Genomic DNA, 26,136 nt, shown 5'->3' on the forward strand with positions numbered 1-26,136 from the left:
AAACAGATCCAACGTGGAGTTCGTTCGATTTATCTCTTCCCTGTTACAGTTGCAGAAATCCTTCTTGTTCAGGGAGAGGTTAGTCTCTTCTATTAAGGCCTTCAGCTGATTGGGTAAGGCCCACCCACATAATGGAATGTAATCTGCTTTATTCCAAGTCTCCTGATCTAAATGCTAACCTTATCCAAGAAACACCTTTACGAGAAGCATCTAGAATAATGTTTGACCGTCTGGGCACTGTGGCCCAGCCAAGCTGACACATAAGATTAACCGTCACATTCCCCATCCTGTTATTCTACTTTACCTATATCTGTGGTAATTATTGCAGTGAGGAAAAATTTACCCTTTGGAGATTTAATATGTCTTCCACATCAAGTGTTTCCCTCACTAAAAGAAGTAATTTAAACCGTACAAGTCAACAACATGGAATGGATTTGTGACGTTTCAGTCGATTACTGCCTGTCCCACGAAACACCCTTAGTATTCTGGTGACGTCAGATCCCAGCCTGTGCCACTGCGCTCGCGGGCGGTAGCGCACCTCACCTAACAGCACACCTACGTGCACAGGATGTGCCTGCGTCCACCTTCAGCACGGGGCACCTTCTCCGGTTCTAGGACCACTCTGGAACATAGCCACAGGAGTTCCGAGAAATGCTACCATCTCATGAGGTCTTTTCCAAGGACTATTTAATAGAGGAATTTCTGAGACCCTTCGCCTTGCCCCTCATCTACCTCTACACTGCATCTCCTGAGTCCACGGAAGGGATTACTGTGCAGACAGAATACCCTTGAACCCCAAAATGGGAATGCCCAGGGTCCCTGTTGATCTAAATGAGGCCTGTACTCAGTAATACATTTGATTATTTTCACTTTCTCTGATGTGCGTAAAATCAAGCACAAAACAGCATATATAAGTAGCGCTTTCCCTGATGACTGGTTACATTTTTGAAAAATACATTCCATGTCAAAATGATCAAAGTTGACTCTCTTGAAAAAGTAACATTGTAACACTCCAATAATTGAATGTCCGTTTGTATAAGAATTATATCTTAAAACCATATTTAGTGAGCCATCACTGATGTGAATATACACTGGTTTGTAGTGTAACACGCTGTATTTCTTAAAGTTCAGCGTATTTATCAATAAAAGAGGTTTGGCTGTTACTAGTGGGAGGAAGGAAAAAGCTCACTGACTAGGCAGTGTAAGTTGTATATTTGCATAAAATTAATAAAGTGAAGGTAAATTGATAGTATGCTGTAAATATGAATTGCAAAAGTCGCACCTTTGAACGTGTGTGTGTGTATATTTATATACTTAAAGTATATACACATGTATATATACCCACACACATGAATTATTAGGAGTAATTCATTTCCTGCCCTAAGCTCTCAACAACTTCCTTTAGCTTTGGTGGATGGTGTGAAAGTTAGTGTTTTTGGTCTGGGTGTCTCTGCACACGCGCATATGCTGGCTTCCAAAGGGTGGTTGCTTCTCAGTGGTAGAAGCGCAAGCTTTAATGATTCTCTCCGCTTTTTCCTACTACAATACAAAATAGTCCATATGAAGAGTAATTGGTTTTTTCTTTAATTGGTAAGAATTGCAGAATGTTTTTGCTCTGTATAATTCATTATAGAAATTATGTTATAAACAATTCACAAAGCACTGCTTATCATGCATCTGTCTTCAAACATAATTTCTTGCAAATGATCTCCTAAAAAATCATCAGTTTTTCTCCCCTTCTGCCCCTGCTGGAGCATGTCATGCATTTTTTTTTAAAACAAGATCAGTTTGGGGACTTCTATAAGTTAAAACTGTTCTTCTGTTTAACTACAGTGTTTACCGTAAAGTTCAATAAAAACTAAACCATCCGTTTGCTGTTATTTCTTTTAAAAGCTATTATTTATCCATCTCTACTTCTGTGTTTCTTCCGAATCCTGTCCCTTATTTGTCCAGTGTTTAAACACCAGTGAGCCTCTAGTTATATTGCCTATTTTATAAATCTAGCAAAAATTCCCATTTGTTCCAATATTCAGTCATTTTATTAACGAATGCTATGTAGGTAACTACAGCTATGTCAAAATTTACTGCCTTAGTATTTTTTCCAAAAAAATAAAATTTATACAAAGAGAACATTTAGAAGCATTCTTTCAAAAGTGGTACAGGTTATTTCTTGAACAAGAAAGAACTCTGCGTAATCTTGACATGTCTGGAATACTACTTGGAAATACTTTCTCGGACAGAAAGAAACCATTTCTGCTTGGAGAATTTTAGGTTGCATAGACTCAACTTAAAAAAATACATTAAAATTTCAAATCCAATTTTACCCCTTTCAGAATTATATTTTTATATTAACTTTTATGTGTGCATACTGTATTTTCTCATAATTTCGAAAGAGTAAGTTAGAACTCATTTCTTTATTAGCTGGCTGGAAGATTAAATTCTCATGTGGTTTTTCTATTTTTTTTAATGGTAATGCTGTGCTGTGCTTTAAAAATACTGTTTATGGTATCAGGAAAACTTTTTAAGACCTAGGTAATTTTTTTTCTTGGAAATTGCAAATTGATATTTTATATTAGCTTCCATGATTTCATTCGGTACTTTGAGTGTCTATTTTTGTTTTTAGCTGGAGTTGAGTTGAAAGATTCAAGGGTAATTATGGTATTTGAACATTTCTTTATACTGAAAGCAACTTTTGTGTCTGTGACATTCCAGAGGTGAATTTTCCTTGTTTGAAAGCCATTTCCCCCTTTATATACAAAATTACCATATGTATGGCTAGTTAATATAATCCATGATAACATTTAGGTTTCTCCCCCCCCCCCCAACCGCCCCACACTGTTTTATAAGATGGATGTAGAAGGTGACTAATCCAGCCACTCCACATCTCAGTAACTTTTATAGTTTACTGTTCACGTTGCTTTTCAATTTAAACTTCCTCCCAAGATTTCTGCTTGTTTGTTGTTTTAAGATGTTCTTAATTATCTTTCTTTGTCTTTGGGATAATTTTATGATGGGCATAGTATGGGAACATCACTTCAACAGTAAGTTTGTCTTAGGCTAATGTTACTACATAGTCTTTACATGTCCCTTATGTTTATATCATTATAACAAGATGGGCATTATATTCAAAATGTTGATTTTAGTGGAAATGTTCAACATTCTGTTGTCAGGAGCCTGTTGTATAATAATTCCCAGCTGCTTAGTTTTTATTAGTGTCTACGTGAGTTTTTTTTAAGTCTTCTTTAAAAGTTCATTCATAGTAATATTTTTCTCTTCCTTTTTTTGGATAAATTTATTTATTTATTTTATTTATTTATTTTTGGCTGCGTTGGGTTTTCATTGCTGTGTGCGGGCTTTCTCTAACTGTGGCGGGCGGGGGCTACTCTTCGTTGCGGTGCGCAGCCTTCTCATTGCGGTGGCTTCTCTTGTTGCGGAGCATGGGCTCTAGGCACGCAGGCTTCAGTAGTTGTGGCGCGTGGGCTCAGTAGTTGTGGCTCACGGCCTCTAGTGCGCGGGCTCAGTAGTTGTGGTACGTGGGCTTAGTTGCTCCACGGCATGTGGGATCTACCCAGACCAGGGCTCAAACCCTTGTCACTAGCATTGGCAGGCAGGTTCTTAACCACTGCATCACCAGGGGAGTCCCTCTTCCTTGTTAAGGTGCCTATTGAACTCATTCAATATTTGGTCAAATTAATCCATTGTTTTAAGAGAATAACTTTCATCCAACATTTTTGGCAGTTCTCCCAATTTTTTTTTTGGAAAGCATATTTTAGTACATTTAAGGTGAGAAAAAGATCATTTAAATGCTTATTTGTACCTTCTTTTAAGAAACTAAGCACTTTTCTTGATTGTGTTAAAATAAATGTATTTCTTCAAAAAATCAGAAAGTTTAGAGTGGACCCTTCTGTAGATCTCTAATTTTTGAGGTGCCTGTGACCGATACTGCTCTGTTATAATTCAGGCAGCTTTCACTGAAACTCTTCTTTCCCAGTCTACCAACATCTGTAGCATTTAACATCTTAAGAGCTTATATTCTTAAAAACATTGGGGATGCATAATATCTGATGTTATTGTATCAGATGGGTTACAGAAGTGTAACCAGAGATGGAAACTGTGCCATTTGAAAAGTCCAAGCGGTCACACAATAGGATCTGTTTTCTTGTAGTTAACAGAAAGGCAGGTCGCACTCTCATTCACACCTGTGATTTTTGAGGCTCTTGGTGTTGGTGGTGAGTTACCTTGGCTCTGCTGGCGGTGGGGGGAGGGGGTGCCTTTTGTGTTAATGGAGATGACTGCCCGTAAGATGATCGTGTATTCGTAAGACCATCGTGTATTTTTTTTTTAATAAAATGTCAAAATTTTATGAAAAAGTAAGATCATTAAAATGATAACTATTTAAATTATAAAAATTTACACTGAAGTTATTTATGGGAGCCAAAGAATATGACAACAATTTGTGATTTAAAAAAAATTTCCTATCAATTTGATTAGTTTAGTTGTAAGTTTTCAAAACCCAGACTCCTTCTCTTTTATCATCTTCACTTCTTAGGTGAGACTGCTGGCTCTCTATTTATTTACCTTGACCTTTGGTCTTTAGTGTTTATACTGTATTCTCATTTAAAAAATTTTCCATTGTTTTTACTTTCATTGCTTTTTAAGTATTTTAATTTATTGGCTATTTCTAACCTTTAAGAATATAAAACTTTGATCTATTACCATAATCATTTCAAAATACAGAAGACTGGAACCTGCCTCTGAGACACAGTCAAAATGTATTTTCTGTCATATGTTGGTATAACCACACAAATACAACTACCAGTACCGGATTTCATTTGTTTGGTGTTTTTGTGTGTGTTTTTTTTTAATTGTAAAATTACGTAATATTATGGAAACTTTAAAAAAATAGGACAAAATAGTTGCCTACAGCCCTCTTTCCCTAATACAATCATTGTCTGCTTTTATACTTTTTTCTGTATCCATACCAATTTTTATATTAGTAAAGGTAAAACTCATAGTATAACTATGACTGTCATATATGTCCAGTTTTTTCCATTTATTAGTATATCAAATGCAATTCTAATGGTGCCGTATAGGCTTTTTAAAAATATTTTATTCTATATCGGGGCATAGTTGATTAACATTGTTGTGTTAGTTTCAGGTGTACAGCAAAGTGATTCAGTTATACGTATACATGTATCTGTTCCTTTCAAGTTCTTTTCCCATTTAGAATATTACAGAACATTGACCAGCGTTCCCTGTCCTATACAGTAGATTCTTGTTGGTTATGTATTTTAAATATAGCCGTGTCCTCAGCCCCATTTCTTTGAAAAGGTGTTTTTCATAATTAATCATTCCCATACTTTGTATGTTTTGGATGCTTCAAGTTTTTTTTTTTTACTATTAAAAATATCACTAACATTTGAAATTATAGGATGGTTAGGCATAATATTTATCTACAATTTGAAGCTAATTTTAATACCAAATGAGTCTTAATTCACATTGTAAGCATTAAATTTAATACCCTTTTGATGAATGGTGTTATATCAATAAATTTAGTGAAGTAGCTTTGAAAATAACCGAATCACAACTGCCTGCGTTTAAGTTTTTTTCTTTTACTTAAGAGAAATGTCAAAGTCGAATCAGATTAGAAGTACTTGCTAAAAAATCTTAGTTTCTACTCCTGAGCCTATGTTGTGAAAACCCTTAAATTACAAGTATTTGGAATAATTTCGATTCCCCTAGTAGATCAGGAACTCTTTGAGGGCAGTGACACTGTTTTATATATTTTGTATTTTACACATCATCTTAAATACAGAGGAGTATCAAAAATATATTTAGTTATATTTGAAAAGTATCTTCTAACAGAAAAAGAGCTTATAATTTTTAATCCCTAAATTAAACTGCTGCTTCTCTTTGATAATTTTTTCCTGTTATTTCATAAAGTCACTGAAGGCTCACCAGTTTTTCTCTCATACATCTATGTGTGTGGAATAACATTTCAAACTTTGTTCTTGACTTTCTTTCATCTTTTAATATTTGAGCCAAGGCCTTGGCAATTGTTTTCTTTTTCTGACACTAAAAGAAGAGTTACTTAAACCTGTAGATTGTCATGCCTGCTTCGTACGTTGCCGTGAGACTTAAATGAACTAATGCACGTAAGTGCTTCAGATGGTGTCTGTCGTCCAGTAAGTTCTCCACAAACACCCACTAGCACCACCACTTCTTCTGTTGTTTTGGTATTAATATTACTAATAAGGGAATGATCTAAACTTAGACCAAGAATCACCTTTTTCTGGTCATGACATCATAATTAACTATCTGGTGCTTCAGTACAAAGTATGTATTCATATAAAGTAGGAAAAGGATTGTTCAGTAAGTATTTCTGGGACCACTGGTTAATTACTTAGAAAACTATAAAGTTACAGCCTCACATCACAAACTTGATCTCCTAATCACAGCTGAGTAATTCCAGATGGATTTAAAACATTAAGTGGAAAGCTATGTAACCTATTTTTTTTTAATTTAAGAAAATTTGGGTATTTATCAGACTAAAGGGTAGGAAAGTCATAAAAGCAGTGGAAGAAATGACAAACCAAAGAAGTTCACAGATTCAAATACATAAACCTTTAAAATTTCTTTGAAAAGGAAAACTGAAAATCTTAAAAAGTCTTTGCAACAAATAGGGCCAAGGGCTGTGACCTTAAAAGATACATGTATGTGTATATATGTTTATGAAGACCCCAATCAAAAAATGATCAACATGTATTAACCAGCAATTTACAGAAGGAATAAATGCAAATGAGTAATAAACGTGAAGGAGAGTTCAACTTTACTATCAGTTAAAATGAAATGATACACAGTTTTTCACTTGTCAGATCACTACAGATTTTTAAATGGTTAGAAGTCCTTTAATGAAAGAATGGTAATAGGGGCAGTTGTACTTGGAAATGTACACTGTTATTAACCAATCTGAGAAGCATTTGGACAAGATCTGTCAAGCTTCTTGCAATTTGCCCTAATAAAGTCATCAGTGACATAGAGTAACAGGAATGTACAGGGATGTTTATTGCTGTCTTGTTGAAATAAGGAGCAAATAACAAGCAACGTAAATGTCATCTTTTATAATAAAAAAGTAAATTTACTTTAAAACAGAACCATACAACTAGATAAGTTAAAAGTCATCGTAAATTATTCCTGCTGGAAAATATTAGATAAGAAGTGTCTCTGTGTGATGAAGGGCTGACCTGCAGCTGCATTCTCACTGTGAAGCCACTTTCCTATTGTAATAAAGTAAACACGCTGTTCCTTAAAAAACACAAATCTTTAGCAGCTGTGGGTAAGAGCCCTGGAAAAAGCCTGTCCGTAAAAATGTTGAGCCAATTATAAATTACAAAAATGTGAGATATAAGGAAAAATACATTTTGTACGAAACTCTTCCCTTACTCCAAATTCCTTGTTACTGCTGCTTTCCTGCTCCTTCTTTTTAAAAGCCAGCTTTTGCTAAGACTTGTACACAGAAAACAAACTAGAAGTAAATACGTTCTGGGTTATTTATTCACATTTATCGGAAAGAACCTTGTGCTTGCTTTCAGTTTAAGTACACATTCTTGGTCATCCTTTTAATAAGAGAACCACCTAAGGCCTGAAGGCCAGAAATTATTAACCCCTTTTCCTGACATAAAGGTCGATCTCCTTTAGGCTTAGACTTAACCGAGGTGTGCTGACGCGTCACTCACTGTGTCACTGAAGTTTGAAAGTTACAGTCTCTTTGCTGCCTTGAAAGGCAGGCCCAGTGTGCCATTACCTCTGGCCACCTGGTTTGGTTTTGCTTTTATCTGAGAGGATACCTTTTGTCATATCCTCTGTTGTTCTGAGAGGCAAGTTAAGTATTCTGGATTTCATACCTTTTGTCATATCCTCTGTTGTTCTGGGTTGGGGAGTTTTCTTTTCTTGTTTTCTGACTCTGTTTTTGTGTATGTACACGTGTATATGCATGTGTGCATATGTATGCGTATGTGTGTGTGTAAATGTGTGGTGTCAGTATGGACCATATATAGATGTGTGTTGAGGAAGTGAGGGATCATGGGGAAGGAGGACAGGAGGGAAGGATGCTCTCTAGATTTAAATATAGGAACAGAAGCAGCACCGCCCTAGAAAGAGTATCTAAGAAAAAATGAAAGGATAGTTAATGTACACTTAAGTCTTTGTTTTATTTCTTTAAAAATGCCTTACCACTTTAATAAGGTACTTTTAATATTTATCATATTTAAATCTGGCTTTACTATTTTGTGTCTTTCGTAGCATTACCCAATTAAAAACATGTAAGCCCCTTCATTTGTTTTTCCCGTTCTTGCTAGACGTGTGCTGTGGGAACACAGGGGACACAGCATGTTTAGGTGGGACGTAGTCAGGTACTGGTCTCTGTCTAGTCTGTAAGGCATTTACCATATGCTAGGCACTGAGCGAATGCTTCACATGGGTAGTTTAACCTTAATAACCCTGTGAGGGGTTGACAGTATCCTTATGTTAAAGCTGAGAAATGAGCCTTAGTTGGCAAGTCACCCAGTTAGTAAGTAAGCCAGTGACCCAGGCCTTTCCCCCTCCAGTCTGAGCCTTTAACACTCAGGGAGCGGAGCTCCGATTGGATCCGTATGGACCTGGCTGACTTTTCCCTTTGTTTTGTAAATGAGGCATGGGGCCAAGGTACTCAAGCCTCAGAACCTGTGGGAATTCCACTTGCCTGGTCGTGGCCACCTGGAAGACATGTGAGCGAGGTCAGGGCCGTGTCGTGTTGCGTGGGCGCGTGTGGTGACATCCCTGCTGCGCTGGCCCGGGCGCAGGGGCCAAGCAGCTCCGATGCTCCCCAGGGCTGCTTCCAGCCCTGAGCCTTCACGGATGCAGTGTTTTGTCCTTTTGTCTGCCTCTTACATTTCTCTTGTGAAAATACCAAATGCGTTCTGCTTCCTTTGTTGAAATTTATGTTAAGAAAATGAAACAGGAATGATAGTAGAGTTTTGGGGGTTGCCTTTTTAAAATTCTGTTTCGAAAATTTACTTTTTACTTTGATCAAGCACCTATTCTGTACCAAGCGCTGTACAACTTGCATCCCCAAGCCATTCTGTAGACCAGGGTCCTCCATCCTTGATGTCCATCGAGATCTCACATTAGAAATCTGGCTCTCTTCTCTCTTTCTCCCACTATCTCATTATTGTTTATGATGGAAGTGAAAACTTCAGCTAATCATAAAGACTCCATTAGGTAAAGCGCTTTCACTGAAATTCAGGATTTAGCTGGGATTCGTGGATCAGGAATCTTTCCGGTTTTCACTTTTGGGTTCATTGTGGGTGAGGCATTTACGTCTTCGATCCATTTCTGTGCCAGACATTTGTAGTGATTTGATAATTGTTTTTTCATATCGCCTTTATTTTGAATATTATTAATTTTTAAATCTAATAGTAATATTTACTTTTCATGTACCCTAAAATTCACACAGATCAGTTGTTACATTATTATGTTTTATTATAAAATACCTTTATTAAAGTTTTTTCTGTTTGTCAAATTTGATCAGTATTCTTTTTAAAGAGAATCTATTTTTATATGTTTTATAATTATACTTGCGTCTTTTTTTGTACTACGGAGCTGATAGAGAATATGTATCATATCTTAATAAGCAGGCTTTTTTCCCTCCCTTTAAAGTCTGTATTTTGAGAGTGTTGGTTAGGCCAAGAATTCTTGAATGGTGTGTATGGTAAATATCACTATTCTAGAAAAGGCATAAAACCAGAATGATATAACAACATGAAGCAGAAGCAGAATGAAATGGGAGTTGACTGAGAAAAGGAACTTTTGCAAAGCTGCTTTTCTAAGCCAACATTTCAAGTGACAGTGGTGAGCTGGAGGGGACCGTTTAAGCAGACAGGAAATTTATTTAAATACTCGGAAAGCTGTTTAATAAAAGATGACATGGTCTATTCATAAGAGTGCACACTTGTGGCTCTGAAACTTATTTCCAAATTTCAGTAGCCTTCAAATTATAAAAGCATAGAATTTCCGTAGGAGAAGAAGAACTTGGGGCTTGGTCATTTGCTCCACCCCCTGGGGTCTCATAGCAGTTAAGTAACTTGCTCTTAGTGACAGGCAGGTTCTGTCTGCCGGATCTGTGCAGAGGCCTGTTCGACACTGTGCTCTCCCTAACTTTAGTTTTCTTTCTATTTAACAATAGATGCTGTCTGTGGCACAGGTATGCTGTTAGGCTGTGCTCAGAATATAGCATAAAAGATTCTAGTACTTCTGAGTGGGAATATTCAGCATTTATATTTCAAGTGATTTTAGTGCTTTTAACTTTTTCTTATCAAATGTGTTCATCAGTCAGTCTGTGAAAAATTTTCTTTATGACGCCTGACCTCCTTAATTTGTCTTATCACGTAGTTATTTTGGTTCCTGATTTCGGAAGAGAATTCTTTATGATTTGGAACCAAATAAAATTTATGATATTATAACTATATAATTAAATGTTAGATGATTCTCTTAACAGTTGTTTTCATGAAATAGTGGAACATCTATTTACCTTTATTACTAAGTGCACTTGTAATGATATTATGGTGAATAAAATCCAGCCCAACTTTGAGGGTGTTTTCTTTCTGTATTGTGGTGGGGTCTCTTTTTTTAGTTCTAATTGCTAAAAATAGTTTTTTGTATTTGCAGCTGGTTTTAGAAGAAGTTTCCGTCTTAGTAGAAAAGATAAGAAAACAAATAAATCCATGTATGAGTGCAAGAAGAGTGACCAGTACGACACAGCCGATGTGCCCACTTATGAGGAGGTGACACCCTATCGACGGCAGATGAATGAGAACTACAGACTCGTTGTCTTGGTTGGTAAGTGATTGTTTTGTGTGTGATGCTGAGGAAATAAGTGAGACAGTGGGAATTTAACTTCAAAGAGAACAATGCTGGAAATTTTCAAGCTAAAAAAATCTCATCTTAACACCTTTTCTTCAGCCTCTAAAATGAAACCTTTAGTCTTTTTGTACCTGTGACATCGAGGAGACTTTCAAGACCTCTGGGCCACGGCGTTGGCATCTTACTGGACCCTCTGTGGGACAGGGGAGAGCAAACACTGTCACAGTGTATTCAGCATATCAGGGCAACTAAGTAATAGAAATGAAAAAATTTAATGTAATCGCGTTTCTTTTGATTCATTTTGAGGCAGTAGCCATGGTATAAGCTTCCTATGGGTTTAGATCTTTGATGAAGTTCTAGCGTGTTTAAAGCTAGAGTTAGGGAAACTGCGAAAAGTATACGCGGGGATTTCCATAAATATTGGTCTGATTTGCATTAACATCCTAGCAGACGTCTCGTCCAGCCTTTAAGATAGGAGCAGACACAACCGTCGTGTCCCCCCCACCACCCTTGTTTGTGTTTCTTTAAAAGTGTGGTGACAGGTGTATAGGCTCCAAGGATCAAAGCCAGTGATTTGGGGGGAAAATTTGGAGCCTGGAGTCTATCTCTTGTTAATTGTGCCTTTATAATCTGAAGACGACAGTCACGCGGATGAGAATAGATGGAAAAGCTAAAGAATCCCCCTCCTTATTAAGATGGGGTCCTTTGAAGGTAACAGCATGTTCGTAACAGACGGTAGGTGACCAGTAGGAAATGATGCCGCTTCTCACATCCAGTGGCTCTGGAGGGGATCATGGCATCGCCAGATATTCCCACTGTTTGCACTATTTAGAAATACGTATTCACAGACTCCAAGGTTTCCTTTATTGACCATCTGTGTATACTGGACCCTCACCCCCTCTCCAGCCCCACCTGGAAGGATGTTCTCCGTAGGTCTTTTTGTTGCCTGGAGCGCTTACAATGCCCCAGCTTCCCTCCTTGTGGAGCTGAGCGAGCGAGAGCCCAAGCCTTCCCCAGTTCCAAGTCCTGTTACCTCGCACTCGGGCTCCTTGGACCTCCTGCCCCTGTCCTCGCAGCGCCCCTGTCCTTGCAGCACCCCTGCCCCGAGCCACCCCTCAGCAGCACCAGTCCCTGCAGAGTCCCTCCCAGCCCTGTCGCATACCTGCTCTTCACCCGGGGTGAGGTGTACTTTGTGATAAAAGGGCAGGGATAGTGTGATTTCCTACGTCCCCTTGAATCTAGATGACCCTCTCTAGTCCAGGATTTATTATTACAACTATGTAACCTTTGGTTTTCTCTACGGGATCTAATTGAAAGAAGAAAGTAGGATAAACCTTGCCTTTTTTTCTTTCCTATAGGTGCTAACAATAAAAAAAAAAAAAAAAAAAAAAAACCCTTTCCTTGGGGCTGAGGAAGGGGAGATAGATGAGGATAAGTTATAAGTCTGAATACTAATCCAGGGAAGAATAAAATTAATTACAGAAGCAACTAAAGATAGTTGCTGATTATGGAAAGGAAATAGCCACTCCCTAGAATCTTCCAAAGGAAAGGGGGTGGGGAAAGCTCGGCCTCTCACAGATAGAATTAATCACGGGTTTCTGTGAAATGGTGCTGTATGCAGGTGTCACTCCCCAGCCCTTAAGGAAATTCCTAGTATCTGTTTTGTAGATTCCTTGACACTTTTCAGGAATAGTTAATCCTGTTACCTGTGAATAGAGACAGTTTTGTTCCTTCTTTGTAGGACTTTTTAAATTCTTGCCTTATTGTATCTCCTCCTCACTCCAGGCTCCCCTGCGTGATGGTGAATGGCATCGGTGCTTTGTCCTCCTTATTGAGGCAGTATTCAGTCTTTCACCAGGAAGTATGATACTAGCTATAGGTTTTTAAATAGATACCCTTTAGCAAATTAAGAAAATTCCCTTCTATTATTAGTTTGCTGAGAGTATTTATTATGAACTGATGTTGAAGTTTGTCAAGTGGTTTTTGTCTGCATCAGTTGAGATGATTATATGTTTTCTGTCATTTGATCTGTTGAAATGCTGACTCATATGGATTGATTTTTGAATGTTGAATGAGCCTTGCCATTCCCAGCACAAACTCCACTAAGTCGTGACATATTAGTCTTTTGTACAGTACTCCAGTTATCTAGCCTGCAGTTTTCTTATGATGATTTTGTCTGCTTCTGTATCAAGGTAATGCTATATTCATAAAACATGTAGGGAACTGTTTCCTTCTCTTCATTTCTCTGGGGAGTTTCTGTAGAATTAGTATTATGATTTTTTTAAATGTTTGGTAAAATTCCTGAGTGAAAACACATTTGGGCATGGAGCCATCTTTTGGGGTACGTCTTTAACTACAAATTTAATTTCTTTAAAAAAAAAGGGAGGTGGGAGAGAGAGAGAAGGGGTGGAGAGAGGGCAAGCAAGCATGTAAGAGAGTTCATCTCTACACACACACACACACACACACACACACACAACTGTTAGGTTTTCTTCTTTTTTATTTTTAACATCTTTGGGAGTATAATTGCTTTACGATGGTGTCTTAGTTTCTGCTTTATAACAAAGTGAATCAGCTATATGTATACATATATCCCCATATCCCCTCCCTCTTGCACCTCCCTCCCACCCTCCCTATCCCACCCCTCTAGGTGGTCACAAAGCACTGAGCTGATCTCCCTGTGCTATGCGGCTGCTTCCCACTAGCTATCTATTTTACATTTTGTAGTATATGTATGTCCATGACACTCTCGCACTTTGTCCCAGCTGATCCTTCCCCCTCCCCGTGTCCTCAAGTCCATTCCCTATGTCTGCATCTTTATTCCTGTCCTGCCTCTAGGTTCATCAGAACCACTTTTTTTTTTTACATTCCATATAAGTGTGTTAGGATACGGTATTTGTTTTTCTCTTTCTGACTTATTTCATTCTATATGACAGACTCTAGGTCCATCCACCTCACTACAGATAACTCAATTTCATTTCTTTTTATGGCTGAGTAATATTCCATTGTATATCTGTGCCACATCTTCTTTATCCATTCATCTGTCGACGGACATTTAGGTTTCTTCCATGTCCTGGCTATTGTAAATAGTGCTGCATTGAACATTGGGGTGCATGTGTCTTTTGGAATTATGGTTTTCTCTGGGTATATGACCAGTAGTGGGATTGCTGGGTCATATGGTAATTCTATTTTTAGTTTTTTAAGGAACCTCCATACTGTTCTCCATACTGGCTGTATCAATTTACATTCCCAACAACAGTGCAAGAGGGTTCCCTTTTCTGCAAGCCCTGTCCAGCATTTATTGTTTGTACACTTTTTGATGATGGCCATTCTGACTGGTGTGAGGTGATATAGCTCATTGTAGTTTTGATTTTTATTTCTCTAATGATTAGTGATGTTGAGCATCCTTTCATGTGTTTCTTGGCAATCTGTATATCTTATTCGGGGAAGTGTCTGTTTAGGTCTTCTGCCCATTTTTGGATTGGGTAGTTTGTTTTTTTGATATTGAGCTGCATGAGCTGCTTGTAAATTTTGGAGATTAATCCTTTGTCAGTTGCTTCATTTGCAAATATTTTCTCCCATTCTGAGGGTTGTCTTTTCATCTTGTTTATGGTTTCATTTGCTATGCAAAAGCTTTGAAGTTTCATTAGGTCCCATTTGTTTATTTTTGTTTTTATTTCCATTCCTCTAGAAGGTGGGTCAAAAAGGATCTTGCTGTGATTTATGTCATAGAGTGTTCTGCTTATGTTTTCCTCTAAGAGTTTTATTGTGTCTGGCCTTACATCTAGGTCTTTCATCCATTTTGAGCTTATTTTTGTGTATGGTGTTAGGGAGTATTCTAATTTCATTCTTTTACATGTAGCTGTCCAGTTTTCCCAGCACCACTTATTGAAGAAGCTGTCTTTTCTCCATTATATATTCTTGCCTCCTTTATCAAAGATAAGGTGACCGTATGTGCGTGGGTTTATCTCTGGGCTTTCTATCCTGTTCCATTGATCTATATTTCTCTTTTTGTGCCAGTACCATACTGTCTTCATTACTGCAGCTTTGTAGTATAGTCTGAAGTCCAGGAGCGTGACTCCTCCAGCTCCATTTTTCTTTCTCAAGATTGCTTTGGCTATTCGGGGTCTTTTGTGTTTCCATACAAATTTTGAAATTTTTTGTTCTAGTTCTGTGAAAAATGCCATTGGTAGTTTGATAGGGATTGCACTGAATCTGTAGTTTGCTTTGGGTAGTATAGTCATTTTCACAATGTTGATTCTTCAATCCAAGAATATGGTATATCTCTCCATTTGTTTCTATCCTCTTTAATTTCTTTCATCAGTGTCTTATAGTTCTCTGCATACAAGTCATTTGTCTCCTTGATAGGTTTATTTGTAGGTATTTTATTCTTTTTGTTGCAATGGTAAATGAGAGTGTTTCCTTAATTACTCTTTCAGATTTTTCATCATCACTGTATAGGAATGCAAGAGATTTCTGTGCATTAATTTTGTATCCTGCTACTTTACCAAATTCATTGATTAGCTCTAGTAGTTTCCTGGTAGCATCTTTAGGATTCTCTATGTATAGTATCATGCCTTCTGCAAACAGTGACAACTTTACTTCTTCTTTTCCAATTTGGATTCCGTTTATGTCTTTTTCTTCTCTGATTGCTTTGGCTAAAACTTCCAAAACTATGTTGAATAATAGTGGTGAGAGTGGACAGCCTTTTTCCTGTTCCTGATCTTCGAGGAAATGATTTCAGTTTTTCACCATTGAGAACGATGTTGGCTGTGAGTTTGTCATATATGGCCTTTATTATGTTGAGGTAAGTTCCCTCTATGCCAACTTTCTGGAGAGTTTTTATCATAACTGGGTGTTGAATTTTGTCAAAAGCTTTTTTTGCATCTATTGAGATGATTATATGGTTTTTCTCCTTCAGTTTGTTAATACGGGGTATCACGTTGATTGACTCGCATATATTGAAGAATCCTTGCATTCCTGGGATAAACCCCACTTGATCATGGTGTATGATCTTTTTAATGTGCTTTTGGATTCTGTTTCCTAGTATTTTGTTGAGGATTTTTGCATCTATGTTCATCAGTGATATTGGCCTGTAGTTTTCTTTCTTTGTGACATCTTTGTCTGGTTTTGGTATCAGGGTGATGGTGGCCTCGTAGAATGAATTTGGGAGTGTTTCTCCCTCTGCTGTATTTTGGAAGAGTTTGAGAAGGATAGGTGTTAGCTCTTCTCTAAATGTTTGATAGAATTTGCCTGTGAAGCCATCTGGTCCTGGGCTTTTGTTTGCTAGAAAATTTTTAATCACAGTTTCAATTTCAGTGCTTGTGATTGGTCTGTTTATATTTTCTATTTGTCCTTGTTCAGTCTTGGAAGGTTCTGCTTTTCTTAGAATGTGTCCATTTCTTCCAGGTTGTCAATTTTATTGGCATAGAGTTGCTTGTAGTAATCTCTCATGATCCTTTGTATCTCTACAGTGTCAGTTGTTACTTCTCCTTTTTCATTTCTAATTCTATTGATATGAGTCTTCTCCCTTTTTTTCTTGATGTGTCTGGCTAATGATTTATCAATTTTGTTTATCTTCTCAAAGAACCAGCTTTTAGTTTTATTGATCTTTACTATTGTTTCCTTCATTGCTTTTTCATTTATTTCTGATCTGATCTTTATTATTTCTTTCCTTCTGCTAACTTTGTGGGGGGGTTGTGTTCTTTTTCTAATTGCTTTATGTGTAAGGTTATATTGTTTATTTGAGATTTTTTGTTGTTTCTTGAGGTAGGATTGTATTGCTATAAAACTCCCTCTTAGAATTGCTTTTGCTGCATCCCATAGGTTTTGGGTCGTCGTGTTTTCATTGTCATTTGTTTCTAGGTATTTTTTGATTTCCTCTTTGATTTCCTCAGTGATCTCTTGGTTATTTAGTAGTGTACTGTTTAGCCTCCACTTGTTTGTATTTTTAAAGGTTTTTTCCTGTAATTGATATCTAGTCTCATAGCGTTGTGGTCAGAAAAGATACTTGATATAATTTCAGTTTTCTTAAATTTACCAAGGCTTGATTTGTGACCCAAGATATGATCTATCCTGGAAAATGTTCTATGAGCACTTGAGAAGAAAATGCATTCTGTTGTTTTCACATGGAACGTCCTGTAAATATCAGTTAAGTCCATCTTGTTTAATGTATCATTTAAAGCTTGTGATTCCTTATTTATTTTCATTTTGGATGATCTGTCCATTGGTGAAAGTGAGGTGTTAAAAGTCCCCTACTATGATTGTATTACTGTCAATTTCCCCTTTTGTTGCTGTTAGTATTTGCCTTATGTACTGAGGTGCTCCTTTGTTGCGTGCATAAATATTTACAATTGTTATATCTTCTTCGGCTTGATCCCTTTATCATTATATAGTGTCCTTCTTTGTCTCTTGTAATAGTATTTATTTTAAAGTCTATTTTGTCTGGTAGGAGAATTGCTACTCCAGCTTTCTTTTGATTTCCATTTCCGTGGCATACCTTTTTCCATCCCCTCACTTTCAGTCTGTATGTGTCCCTAGGTCTGAAGTGGGTCTCTTATAGACAGCATATATACGGGTGTTGTTTTTGTATCCACTCAGCCAGTTTATGTCTTTTGGTTGGAGCATTTAATCCATTTACATTTAAGTTAATTATCGATATGTATGTTCCTATTCCCATTTTCTTAATTGTTTTGGGTTTGTTATTGTAGGTCTTTTCCTTCTTTTGTGTTTCAGGCCTAGAGAGGATCCTTTAGCATTTGTTGTAAAGCTGGTTTGGTAGTGCTGAAATCTCTTAGCTTTTGCTTGTCTGTGAGGTTTTTAATTTCTCCATCGAATCTGAATGAGATCCTTGCTGAGTAGAGTAATCTTGGTTGTAGGTGCTTCCCTTTCATCACTTTAAATATGTCCTGCCACTGCATTCTGGCTTGCAGAGTTTCTGCTGAAAGGTCAGCTGTTAACCTTATGGGGATTCCCTTTATGTTATTTGTTGTTTTCCCCTTGCTGCTTTTATTATTTTTTCTGTGTATTTAGTTTTTGATAGTTTGATTAATATGTGTCTTGGTGTGTTTTTCCTTGGATTTATCCTGTATAGGACTCTCTGCGCTTCCTGGACTTGATTGACTATGTCCTTTCCCATATTAGGGAAGTTTTCAACTATAATCTCTTCAAATATTTTCTCAGTCCCTTTCTTTTTCTCTTCTTCTTCTGGGATCCCCTATAATTCGAATATTGGTGCATTTAATGTTGTCCCAGAGGTCTCTGAGACTGTCCTCAATTCTTTTCATTCTTCTTTCTTTATTCTGCTCTGCGATAGTTATTTCCTCTGTTTTATCTTCCAGGTCACTTATCCGTTCTTCTGTCTCAGTTATTCTGCTATTGATTCCTTCTAGAGAATATTTAATTTCATTTTTTGTGTTATTCATCATTGTTTGTTTGCTCTTTAGTTCTTTTAGGTCCTCGTTAAACGTTTCTTGTATTTTCTCCATTCTATTTCCAAGATTTTGGATCATCTTCACTGTCATTACTTTGAATTATTTTTCAGGTAGACTGCCTATTTCCTCTTCATTTGTTTGGTCTGGTGGGTTTTTACCTTGCTCCTTCATCTGCTGTGTGTTTCTCTGTCTTTTCATTTCGCTTAATGAAAAGCTGTGTGTTTGCGGTCTCCTTTACACAGGCTGCAGGTTTGTAGTTCCCGTTGTTTTTGGTGTCTGCCCCCAGTGGCTAAGGTTGGTTCAGTGGGTTGTGTAGGCTTCCTGGTGGAGGGGACTGGTGCCTGTGTTCTGGTGGATGAGGCTGGATCTTGTCTTTCTGGTGGGCAGGACCACATCCGGTGGTGTGTTTTGGGGTGTCTGTGGCCTTATTATGATTTTAGGCAGCCTCTGTGCTAATGGGTGGGGTTGTGTTCCTGTCTTGCTAGTTGTTTGGCATAGGGTGTCCAGCACTGTAACCTGCTGGTTGTTGAGTGGAGCTGGGTCTTAGTGGTAAGATGGAGATATCTGGGAGAGCTTTCACCGTTTGATATTCTGTGGAGGTGGGAGGTCTCTGGTTGACCAATGTCCAGAGCTCAGCTCTCCCATCTCAGAGGCACAGGCCTGACACCTGGCCAGAGCACCAAGACCCTGTCAGCCACACGGCTCAGAAGAAAAGGGAGAAAAAAAGAGAGAGAGGGAGAGAGGGAGGGAGGGAGGGAGGAAGAAAGTAAAACAAAGTTATTAAAATAAAAAATTTTTAAACCATTAAAAATTTTTTAAAACAGAAGAGAGCAACCAAATCAAATAACAAATTCACCGATGATAACAAGCACTAAAAACTATACTTCAAAAAAAAAAAAACGGACAGACAGAACCCTAGGACATATGGTAAAAGCAAAGCTATACAGACAAAAATCACAAAAAGAAGCATACACATACACACTCATAAAAAGGGAAAAAGGAAAAAATATATATATATAAAAAGGAAGAGGGCAACCAAATCAATAAACAAATCTACCAATGATAATAAACTCTAAATACTAAACTAAGATAAATATAAAACCAGAAATAAATTAGATGCAGAAACCAAACCCCAAGTCTACAGTTGCTCCCAAAGTCTGCTGCCTCAATTTTGGGATGATTCGTTGTGTATTCAGGTATTCCACAGATGCAGGTACATCAAGTTGATGGTGGAGCTTTAATCCGCTGCTTCTGAGGCTGCTGGGAGAGATTTCCCTTTCTCTTCCTTGTTTGCACAGCTCCCGGGGCTCAGCTTTGGATTTGGCCCCGCCTCTGTGTGTAGGTTGCCTGAAGGCGTCTGTTCTTCGCTCAGACAGGACGGGGTTAAAGGAGCCGCTGATTCGGGGGCTCTGGCTCACTCAGGCCGGGGGGGAGGGAGGGGCGCGGAGTGCGGGGCGGGCCTGCGGCGGCAGAGGCCGGCGTGACGTTGCACCAGCCTGAGGCGCGGTGAGTTCTCCCGGGGGAGTTGTCCCTGGATCCCGGGACCCTGGCGGTGGCGGGCTGCACAGGCTCCCCATAAGGGGGTGTGGATGGTGACCTGTGCTCGCACACAGGCTTCTTGGTGGCGGCAGCAGCAGCCTTAGCGTCTCCTGCCCGTCTCTGGGGTCCGCCCGCGGCTCGCGCCCGTCTCTGGAGCTCCTTCAAGCAGCGCTCTGAATCCCCTCTCCTCGCGCACCAGGAAACAAAGAGGGAAGAAAAAGCCTCTTGCCTCTTCGACAGCTCCAGACTTCTCCCCGGACTCCCTCCCGGCCAGCCGTGGTGCACTGGCCCCCTGCAGGCTGTGTTCACGCCGCCAACCCCAGTCCTCTCCCTGCGCTCCGACCGAAGCCCGAGCCTCAGCTCCCAGCCCCGCCCACCCCGGCGGGGGAGCAGACAAGCCTCTCGGCCTGGTGAGTGCCGGTCGGCCCTGATCCTCTGTGCGGGAATCTCCCCGCTTTGCCCTCCGCACCCCTGTGGCTGTGCTCTCCTCCGCGGCTCCGAAGCTTCCCCCTCCGCCTCCCGCAGTGTCCGCCCATGAAGGGGCTCCTAGTGTGTGGAAACCTATCCTCCTTCACGGCTCCCTCCCACTGGTGCAGGTCCCATCCCTATTCTTTTGTCTCTGTTTATTCTTTTTTTTTTCTTTTGCCCTACCCAGGTACGTGGGGGGTTTCTTGCCTTTTGGGAGGTCTGAGGTCTTCTGCCAGCGTTCAGTAGGTGTTCTGTAGGAGCTGTTCCACGTGTAGATATATTTCTGATGTGTTTGTGGGGAGGAAGGTGATCTCTGCGTCTTTACTATTCCGCCATCTTGAAGGTCCTCCCTAGGTTATCTTCTTGAGTGAGCTTTGACGTTTTGTCTGAAGGAATTTGTCCATTTCATCCAAGGTGCCAATTACAGAAGCATAAAGTTGTTCATGATGTTCCTTTATTATCATTGAATGGGCTGTAGTATCTTGTGGTAGTGTCCCCACTTTCATGCCTGTTATCATAATTTGTGTCTTCACTCTTACATCAATTATCTATCGTTGTATAATAAGTTACTGCAAACTTAGTGACTTTCAAATAGCAAAATGTGTATTGTAGGAAGGTTTCTGTGGGTCAGAATTGGGGAGTTTGGTCATGACTTAGCTGGTCCTCTGTTCCACGGCCCCAACAGGGCTGCAGACGTATCTGGGGCAGAGGCAAGGGTCTCATTTGAATTCTAGACCGATGAAGGATCTGCTTCCGAAACCACGTGGTGTCGGCAGGATTCACAGGCCACCCCTAATTCCTTCCCACTTGGGAGCTGCTTCGTCAAAGTGTGTGAACTGAGAAGGTAATCGAGAGTCAGCCCAGAGCCGGAGGCCACAGCCTCACGCGGCCTGGCAACACATTCCACATTCTGTTGGTTAGAAGCAAACCACAGGTTTCACTCACATTCACAGAGAGGGAGTTTACACAAGGGTGTTACGAGCAGGAGGTGAGGGTCATTGCTGGCCTTCTTGGAGTCCACCTGCCTAGCTCTTTGTCCAATTTGTTGGTCTTTTATAGCACCAAATTTACATTTAACATTTTAAAAACTTTTCACAATTTCATTGATTTCTGCTCTTTATTATTATTTCCTTTCTCTGCCTACTTTGGATTTATTTAATTTCTCTTTTTCTAGTTTTATCAACTTGAATCTTAGATCATTGAACATAGTTAATTGCGTATAAATGTAAATTTAAATTTCTCTCTAAGCACTGCATCCTACGAATTCTGATCTATTGTGTTTTTATAACATATCATTCAGATCAGAATATTTTCTAAATTCCTTTGTAACTTCTTTGACCAGTGAATTGTTTACAAACATGTTATTTAATTTCCAAATACTTGGGGATTATCCAAATATCTTTTGGTTATTGATTTCTTGTTTAATTTCATTATAGTCAGAGAATATGCTTTGTATGATTTCAATTTTGTCAGAATTTTTTTTTTTTTCCGGCCCAGAATATGGTCTGTGTTGTTGAATGTTCTGTGTGTATTTAAAAAGAATGTGTTCTGTTGTTGTTGAATAGAGTATTTTATAAATATTATTTAAGTCAACTTGGTTGATAATGTTATTCAGGTCTTCTATATTCTTACTAATTATTTGTCCATTTGTTCTGTTAATTGTTGGGAAAAGACTTAAATTCTCCGTAACGGTAGCTGTGTCTGTTTCTCTTTTTACATCGGTCCACTTTTGTTTAATAGATTTAGAAGCTCTGTTGCTAGGTAGATACACATTAAGGAGTATTATGTTTTCTTAATGAATTCACTCTTATTATGTAATACTCTTTTTTACCCCAGGTAATGTTCATTGTTCTGAAGTCTGCTTTGTATGATATATAACGTAGCCACTCAGGCTTTCTTTTGCTTATTATTTGCCTGGTACATCACTTTCTGTCTTTTTACTTTAACCCATCTATATGTTTATTTTTTGTGGGTTTTTTTTTTCAGACAGCATAGTATTGGGTCTCATTTTAGTTGTCCAGTCTCACCATCAGTGTCTTTAATTGATATGTTTAAACTTTAACATATATGTTTATATATATATATTAAATAACGGTTTTAAGTCTACTGTTTTATTATTTGTTTTCTGTTTGGCCATTTGTATTTTTTTAAATTTTTCTTTGTTCCCATTTCTGCCTTCTTTTGGGTTATGTGACTATTTTTTCTTATTTGATTTTAATAAATTTGATGACTTTTTGGCTTTATGTGTAATTATTCTCTAGTTGTTTTCAGGGTTTTTCCTTATCTTTGCTTTTTAGCTGTTGGACTATGATGTATCTTTTATTTTGAGTTTAACCTGTCAGGATTTCCTGGACTCCTCAAATCTGAAAATTTATGACATTCACCAAATTTTAGAAATTTTTGGCCATCTTTTTTCAAAGACTTTTTTGCCCCAGCCTCTTTCCCCTCTCCTTCTGGGGCTCCAGCAGCACATATGTTAGACCCTTTACTGTTGGCTCACAAGTTTTTCCAAGCGTTTCTCTGTTTCTCATATTTGATCATTTGTATTGCTTTATCTTCAAGGCCTCTGACTCTTTCCCTCATCATCTCTGCTTTGCTGTTTAACCCACTGAGCAAACTTTCTTTCTTTCAGGTATTGTATGTTCTTCAATTGGGAAATTACCAGTTCTTTTTCATAGTTTTTGTTTATCTAGTAAGAATTTCATTTTTCCATTCAAGTGTGTGTACTTTTACCTCATGAAGCTTAGCTGCTTTCTTGTCTTGGAAAATTCCAACATCAGGGTCATCTTGGGGTCAGCATCTGTTGCGTTTTTCCTTGAAAATTCGTCACCTTTACCTTGTTCTTTGTATGTTGAATCATTTTTCTGCACCCTGGACGTTCTGAACATTATTTCATACAGACTTTGGGTCTTACTGTATTCCACTGGAAGATGCTGAGTTTTTTAGCAGGCTGTCAACCTTACTAGGCTCCCTCTGCATGCCTCAGTTCAGTTTTCAAGTCTTTGCTGCTTTGGGTCTGTGCCATGCGTGTGACACTTGGGGTAGTCAGAGGCATTGGTTTGAATCTTAGTTCATTTTTCCAAGCCTCCGTTATGCTGCTTTGGGTTCATCTCACTCACTCACAGCTTCGGGGTAAACCCACATCTTTGTGGGGTCTTAGCTGTTCGGCCCGCTGCTCCACGGTTCAGCTCTGAGAGAGACTCACCCTCTGGGCAAAGGCCAAGAAGAGATAAAAAAATAAAATGGGAGACTTCACCCCTTGGGGGTCACCTCTCCAGACTTGGCTTCCTTTTACTCTGCCTGCTTTTGTTTGCTTTTCCAGAGCCCCAGATTGTTGCTTTCTGTGTGCCATCCAGAGGTTTCCATTGTAATCGGTGGGCCAGGTAGGCTGTACTGAGCTTGCCCCCCTGGAGTGGAGCTAGAGCTCCCAGCGTGTACAGCTGTGCAGACTGGCACTCTGCAGTCAGCCTCCTCAGAATGGGGTGACACAGCCCTAACTTTCATGTCTCCTGCTCACAGTTTCAAAGGGTCATCAGAAGAAAAACACAGCTTCGTCCCAGCTACTTTTTAAGGTAAATTAATGGTCCCAGAAATATGTATCACAACATTCCACTGTAAGCCCCAAATCACAGAGTGATCTGCAGTGTTTTGGCTTCTGCTTTACATGAGTATTGATTGTCTAGATCCACAGTCATTGAACTAAAACATATCTGGGTGAGCTCTTTAATGAAGAGGTTAGTTTAATTGTAGGCACTTATCTTGCCCTAAATCCCCTTTGCCTCTTGATCTTCAGGTTCCTGGCACCTGTCTCCAAATTGAATGTGGACTCTGTCTTGTGGGCCAGGTGTCTTAGTTTTCAAACAAGCACACTGCTTGCTCTTGTCACTGTATATTTACATTCCCAGCAGGATCCTAGAGCTTTCTTCATTTTAATTTTAGTTGTTTCACATGTGACATCACTCAGACTGCAGGAACTGCTCTTTCTCTGTCTCCTTCTTGCAATTCCGTAAGTTTCTAAGGCCTGATTTTCAGGGGAAATTTCCCTTTTATCTCCCCAAAGAAGTGTTACCCTCAAGCAACTCCTATGCTGGAGATGCTAAATGTTGATGCTTCAAAGTGGTACAGTCAGTGAAGATTCTTATTTCCTGTGCTATGTGCTTCTCCCCCACTAGCATTTCCTTGCTCTTTGGAGTTTTCCAGGCCTTACTTCAACAACAAGCAGAACATCCTTTTTTATGACTTAGATTTCTCTATTATGGACTAGGATCTGACTATAACGTTTTATGACTCTCTGCTGTTCCCAGCTGCATTCAAAGTGTCCCAACTGTTTTTCAATTTTAACTTGTTTCTTAAGTGAGCCCTGACCTTCCTCTGCCCTGCGTAATAACGGTAGCCAACACGTATCGAGCGCCCTGCGTAATAACGGTAGCCATTATGTATTGAGTGCCAGACACTGTACTCAGCTCTGTGCCTACATTATTTCATTCAGCCCCTACCATGACTATGAGGTAAATATCCCCATTTTACAGAAGAAACTCAAGCACAAAGAGGAGAGAGGTTACTTGCCCAAGATCCAGCTACTAAGCTGTGGAACCAGTTCAGACCCAGACAGTTCAGGACCAGAGCCTGAGTTCCTTATCTCACTGTGGAATATTGCTTCTAACCTGTAAAATCAGGGCTGTGCTGACACTGTTTGCCGGTTCCAAATATCCTACTTTTCTCTTTCTTTCTTTGATTTAGGGCCCATCCATTCATTTTTCTGACACATAGCTCCATGTTTTGTGGAAGTTTAGATCTGAGTCTACCAAGAGCGTCTCTCGTGCAGGAGTCACGTTTCCACTTGGGGCCTCGGGGTCAGGCCAGCCCTGCCTTCCCTCCCTGCGCCATCTACGAAGGGCCCCGCGTTGCCCACAGCATCACTGGTCCGCTTACCTTACTGGTCTGCTTTCCTGCTCCTTACGTCTGCCAGCTCTTCCCTGAAGTATCCTAGCAGATTTGCCTGCCCTTTTCCTCTTCGATCTCTTCACATGTTCGGCAGTCCACCTGGGTAGCTCTCCCGGCCACCAAGGAAGAGCTCCGGGCTTGCTTTTACCGTCTCCTCTGCCTTCAGGCGTCAGCCACAGCCCCCAGCCGTGTTGTGATGGTGGAGACAGACACGCCTGCTACCCCAGCAGGGTAGCCTGCAGCCCCTGCTCCGGCACTTCCCAAACTTTAAAAGGCATTTGACTCACCTGGGGATCTTGTTCATATGCAGGTTCTGAGCTCATACCCTGGGCGAGGCCAGAGAGTCTGCCTTTTGCTTTTTGCCTACCCTTCCTGGTTATAGCCAGGTGCTAGCGCTCTGCACCCTGGGGAAGCCCGGTGCTCTCTTTGGTTAGGTTCAGTTGCCGCTACGTTCGTTGCTGGTGGTTGGCAGCTGACTGCAATTTATTTTGGTTTTCTACTTTTCTTAGCCTCACACTTGCATTTTGTACTTTTGCATATGCATGTGTTATAATGATGGTTTGAAGACTTCTGATTTTTCTTAATCTGCTATTCTGGAATATTTTAGGTTTGGTCTATCTGTTTAGAGCAACTGATTTATGAGTTTTTAGCCTTTATTCTGAAATTCCTATTAGAAAAATAAGTTTATTTGAAACTCTAGCTCTGAACACTTTATTTCCCTGTTTTGGACCAAGTGCTGGTAAAAGGTAATGTTTAAGAATGCAGAACTTTTTACTATTGCATTACAACAGAACAGACTTAATGAAGAATGTTGGTCTTGTTTTTTTGTGGTGTTAGAGTACATATTATACCC

At 39.3% G+C, this 26,136-nt stretch overlaps 1 protein-coding gene across 1 annotated transcript in view; it reads left to right on the forward strand.

Annotated features, from left to right (window-relative positions):
- Positions 1–26,136, forward strand: part of MPP7 (MAGUK p55 scaffold protein 7) — a 165,646-nt gene that overhangs the window by 103,998 nt on the left and 35,512 nt on the right. Inside the window, exon 10 of the mRNA XM_065900993.1 lies at positions 10,705–10,875. Within this exon, the coding sequence (XP_065757065.1) occupies positions 10,705–10,875 (171 nt within the window). The remainder of the gene's footprint in view (positions 1–10,704; positions 10,876–26,136) is intronic.

The sequence above is a fragment of the Phocoena phocoena genome, chromosome 2 (assembly GCF_963924675.1).
Source record: "Phocoena phocoena chromosome 2, mPhoPho1.1, whole genome shotgun sequence".
NCBI lineage: Eukaryota > Metazoa > Chordata > Mammalia > Artiodactyla > Phocoenidae > Phocoena > Phocoena phocoena.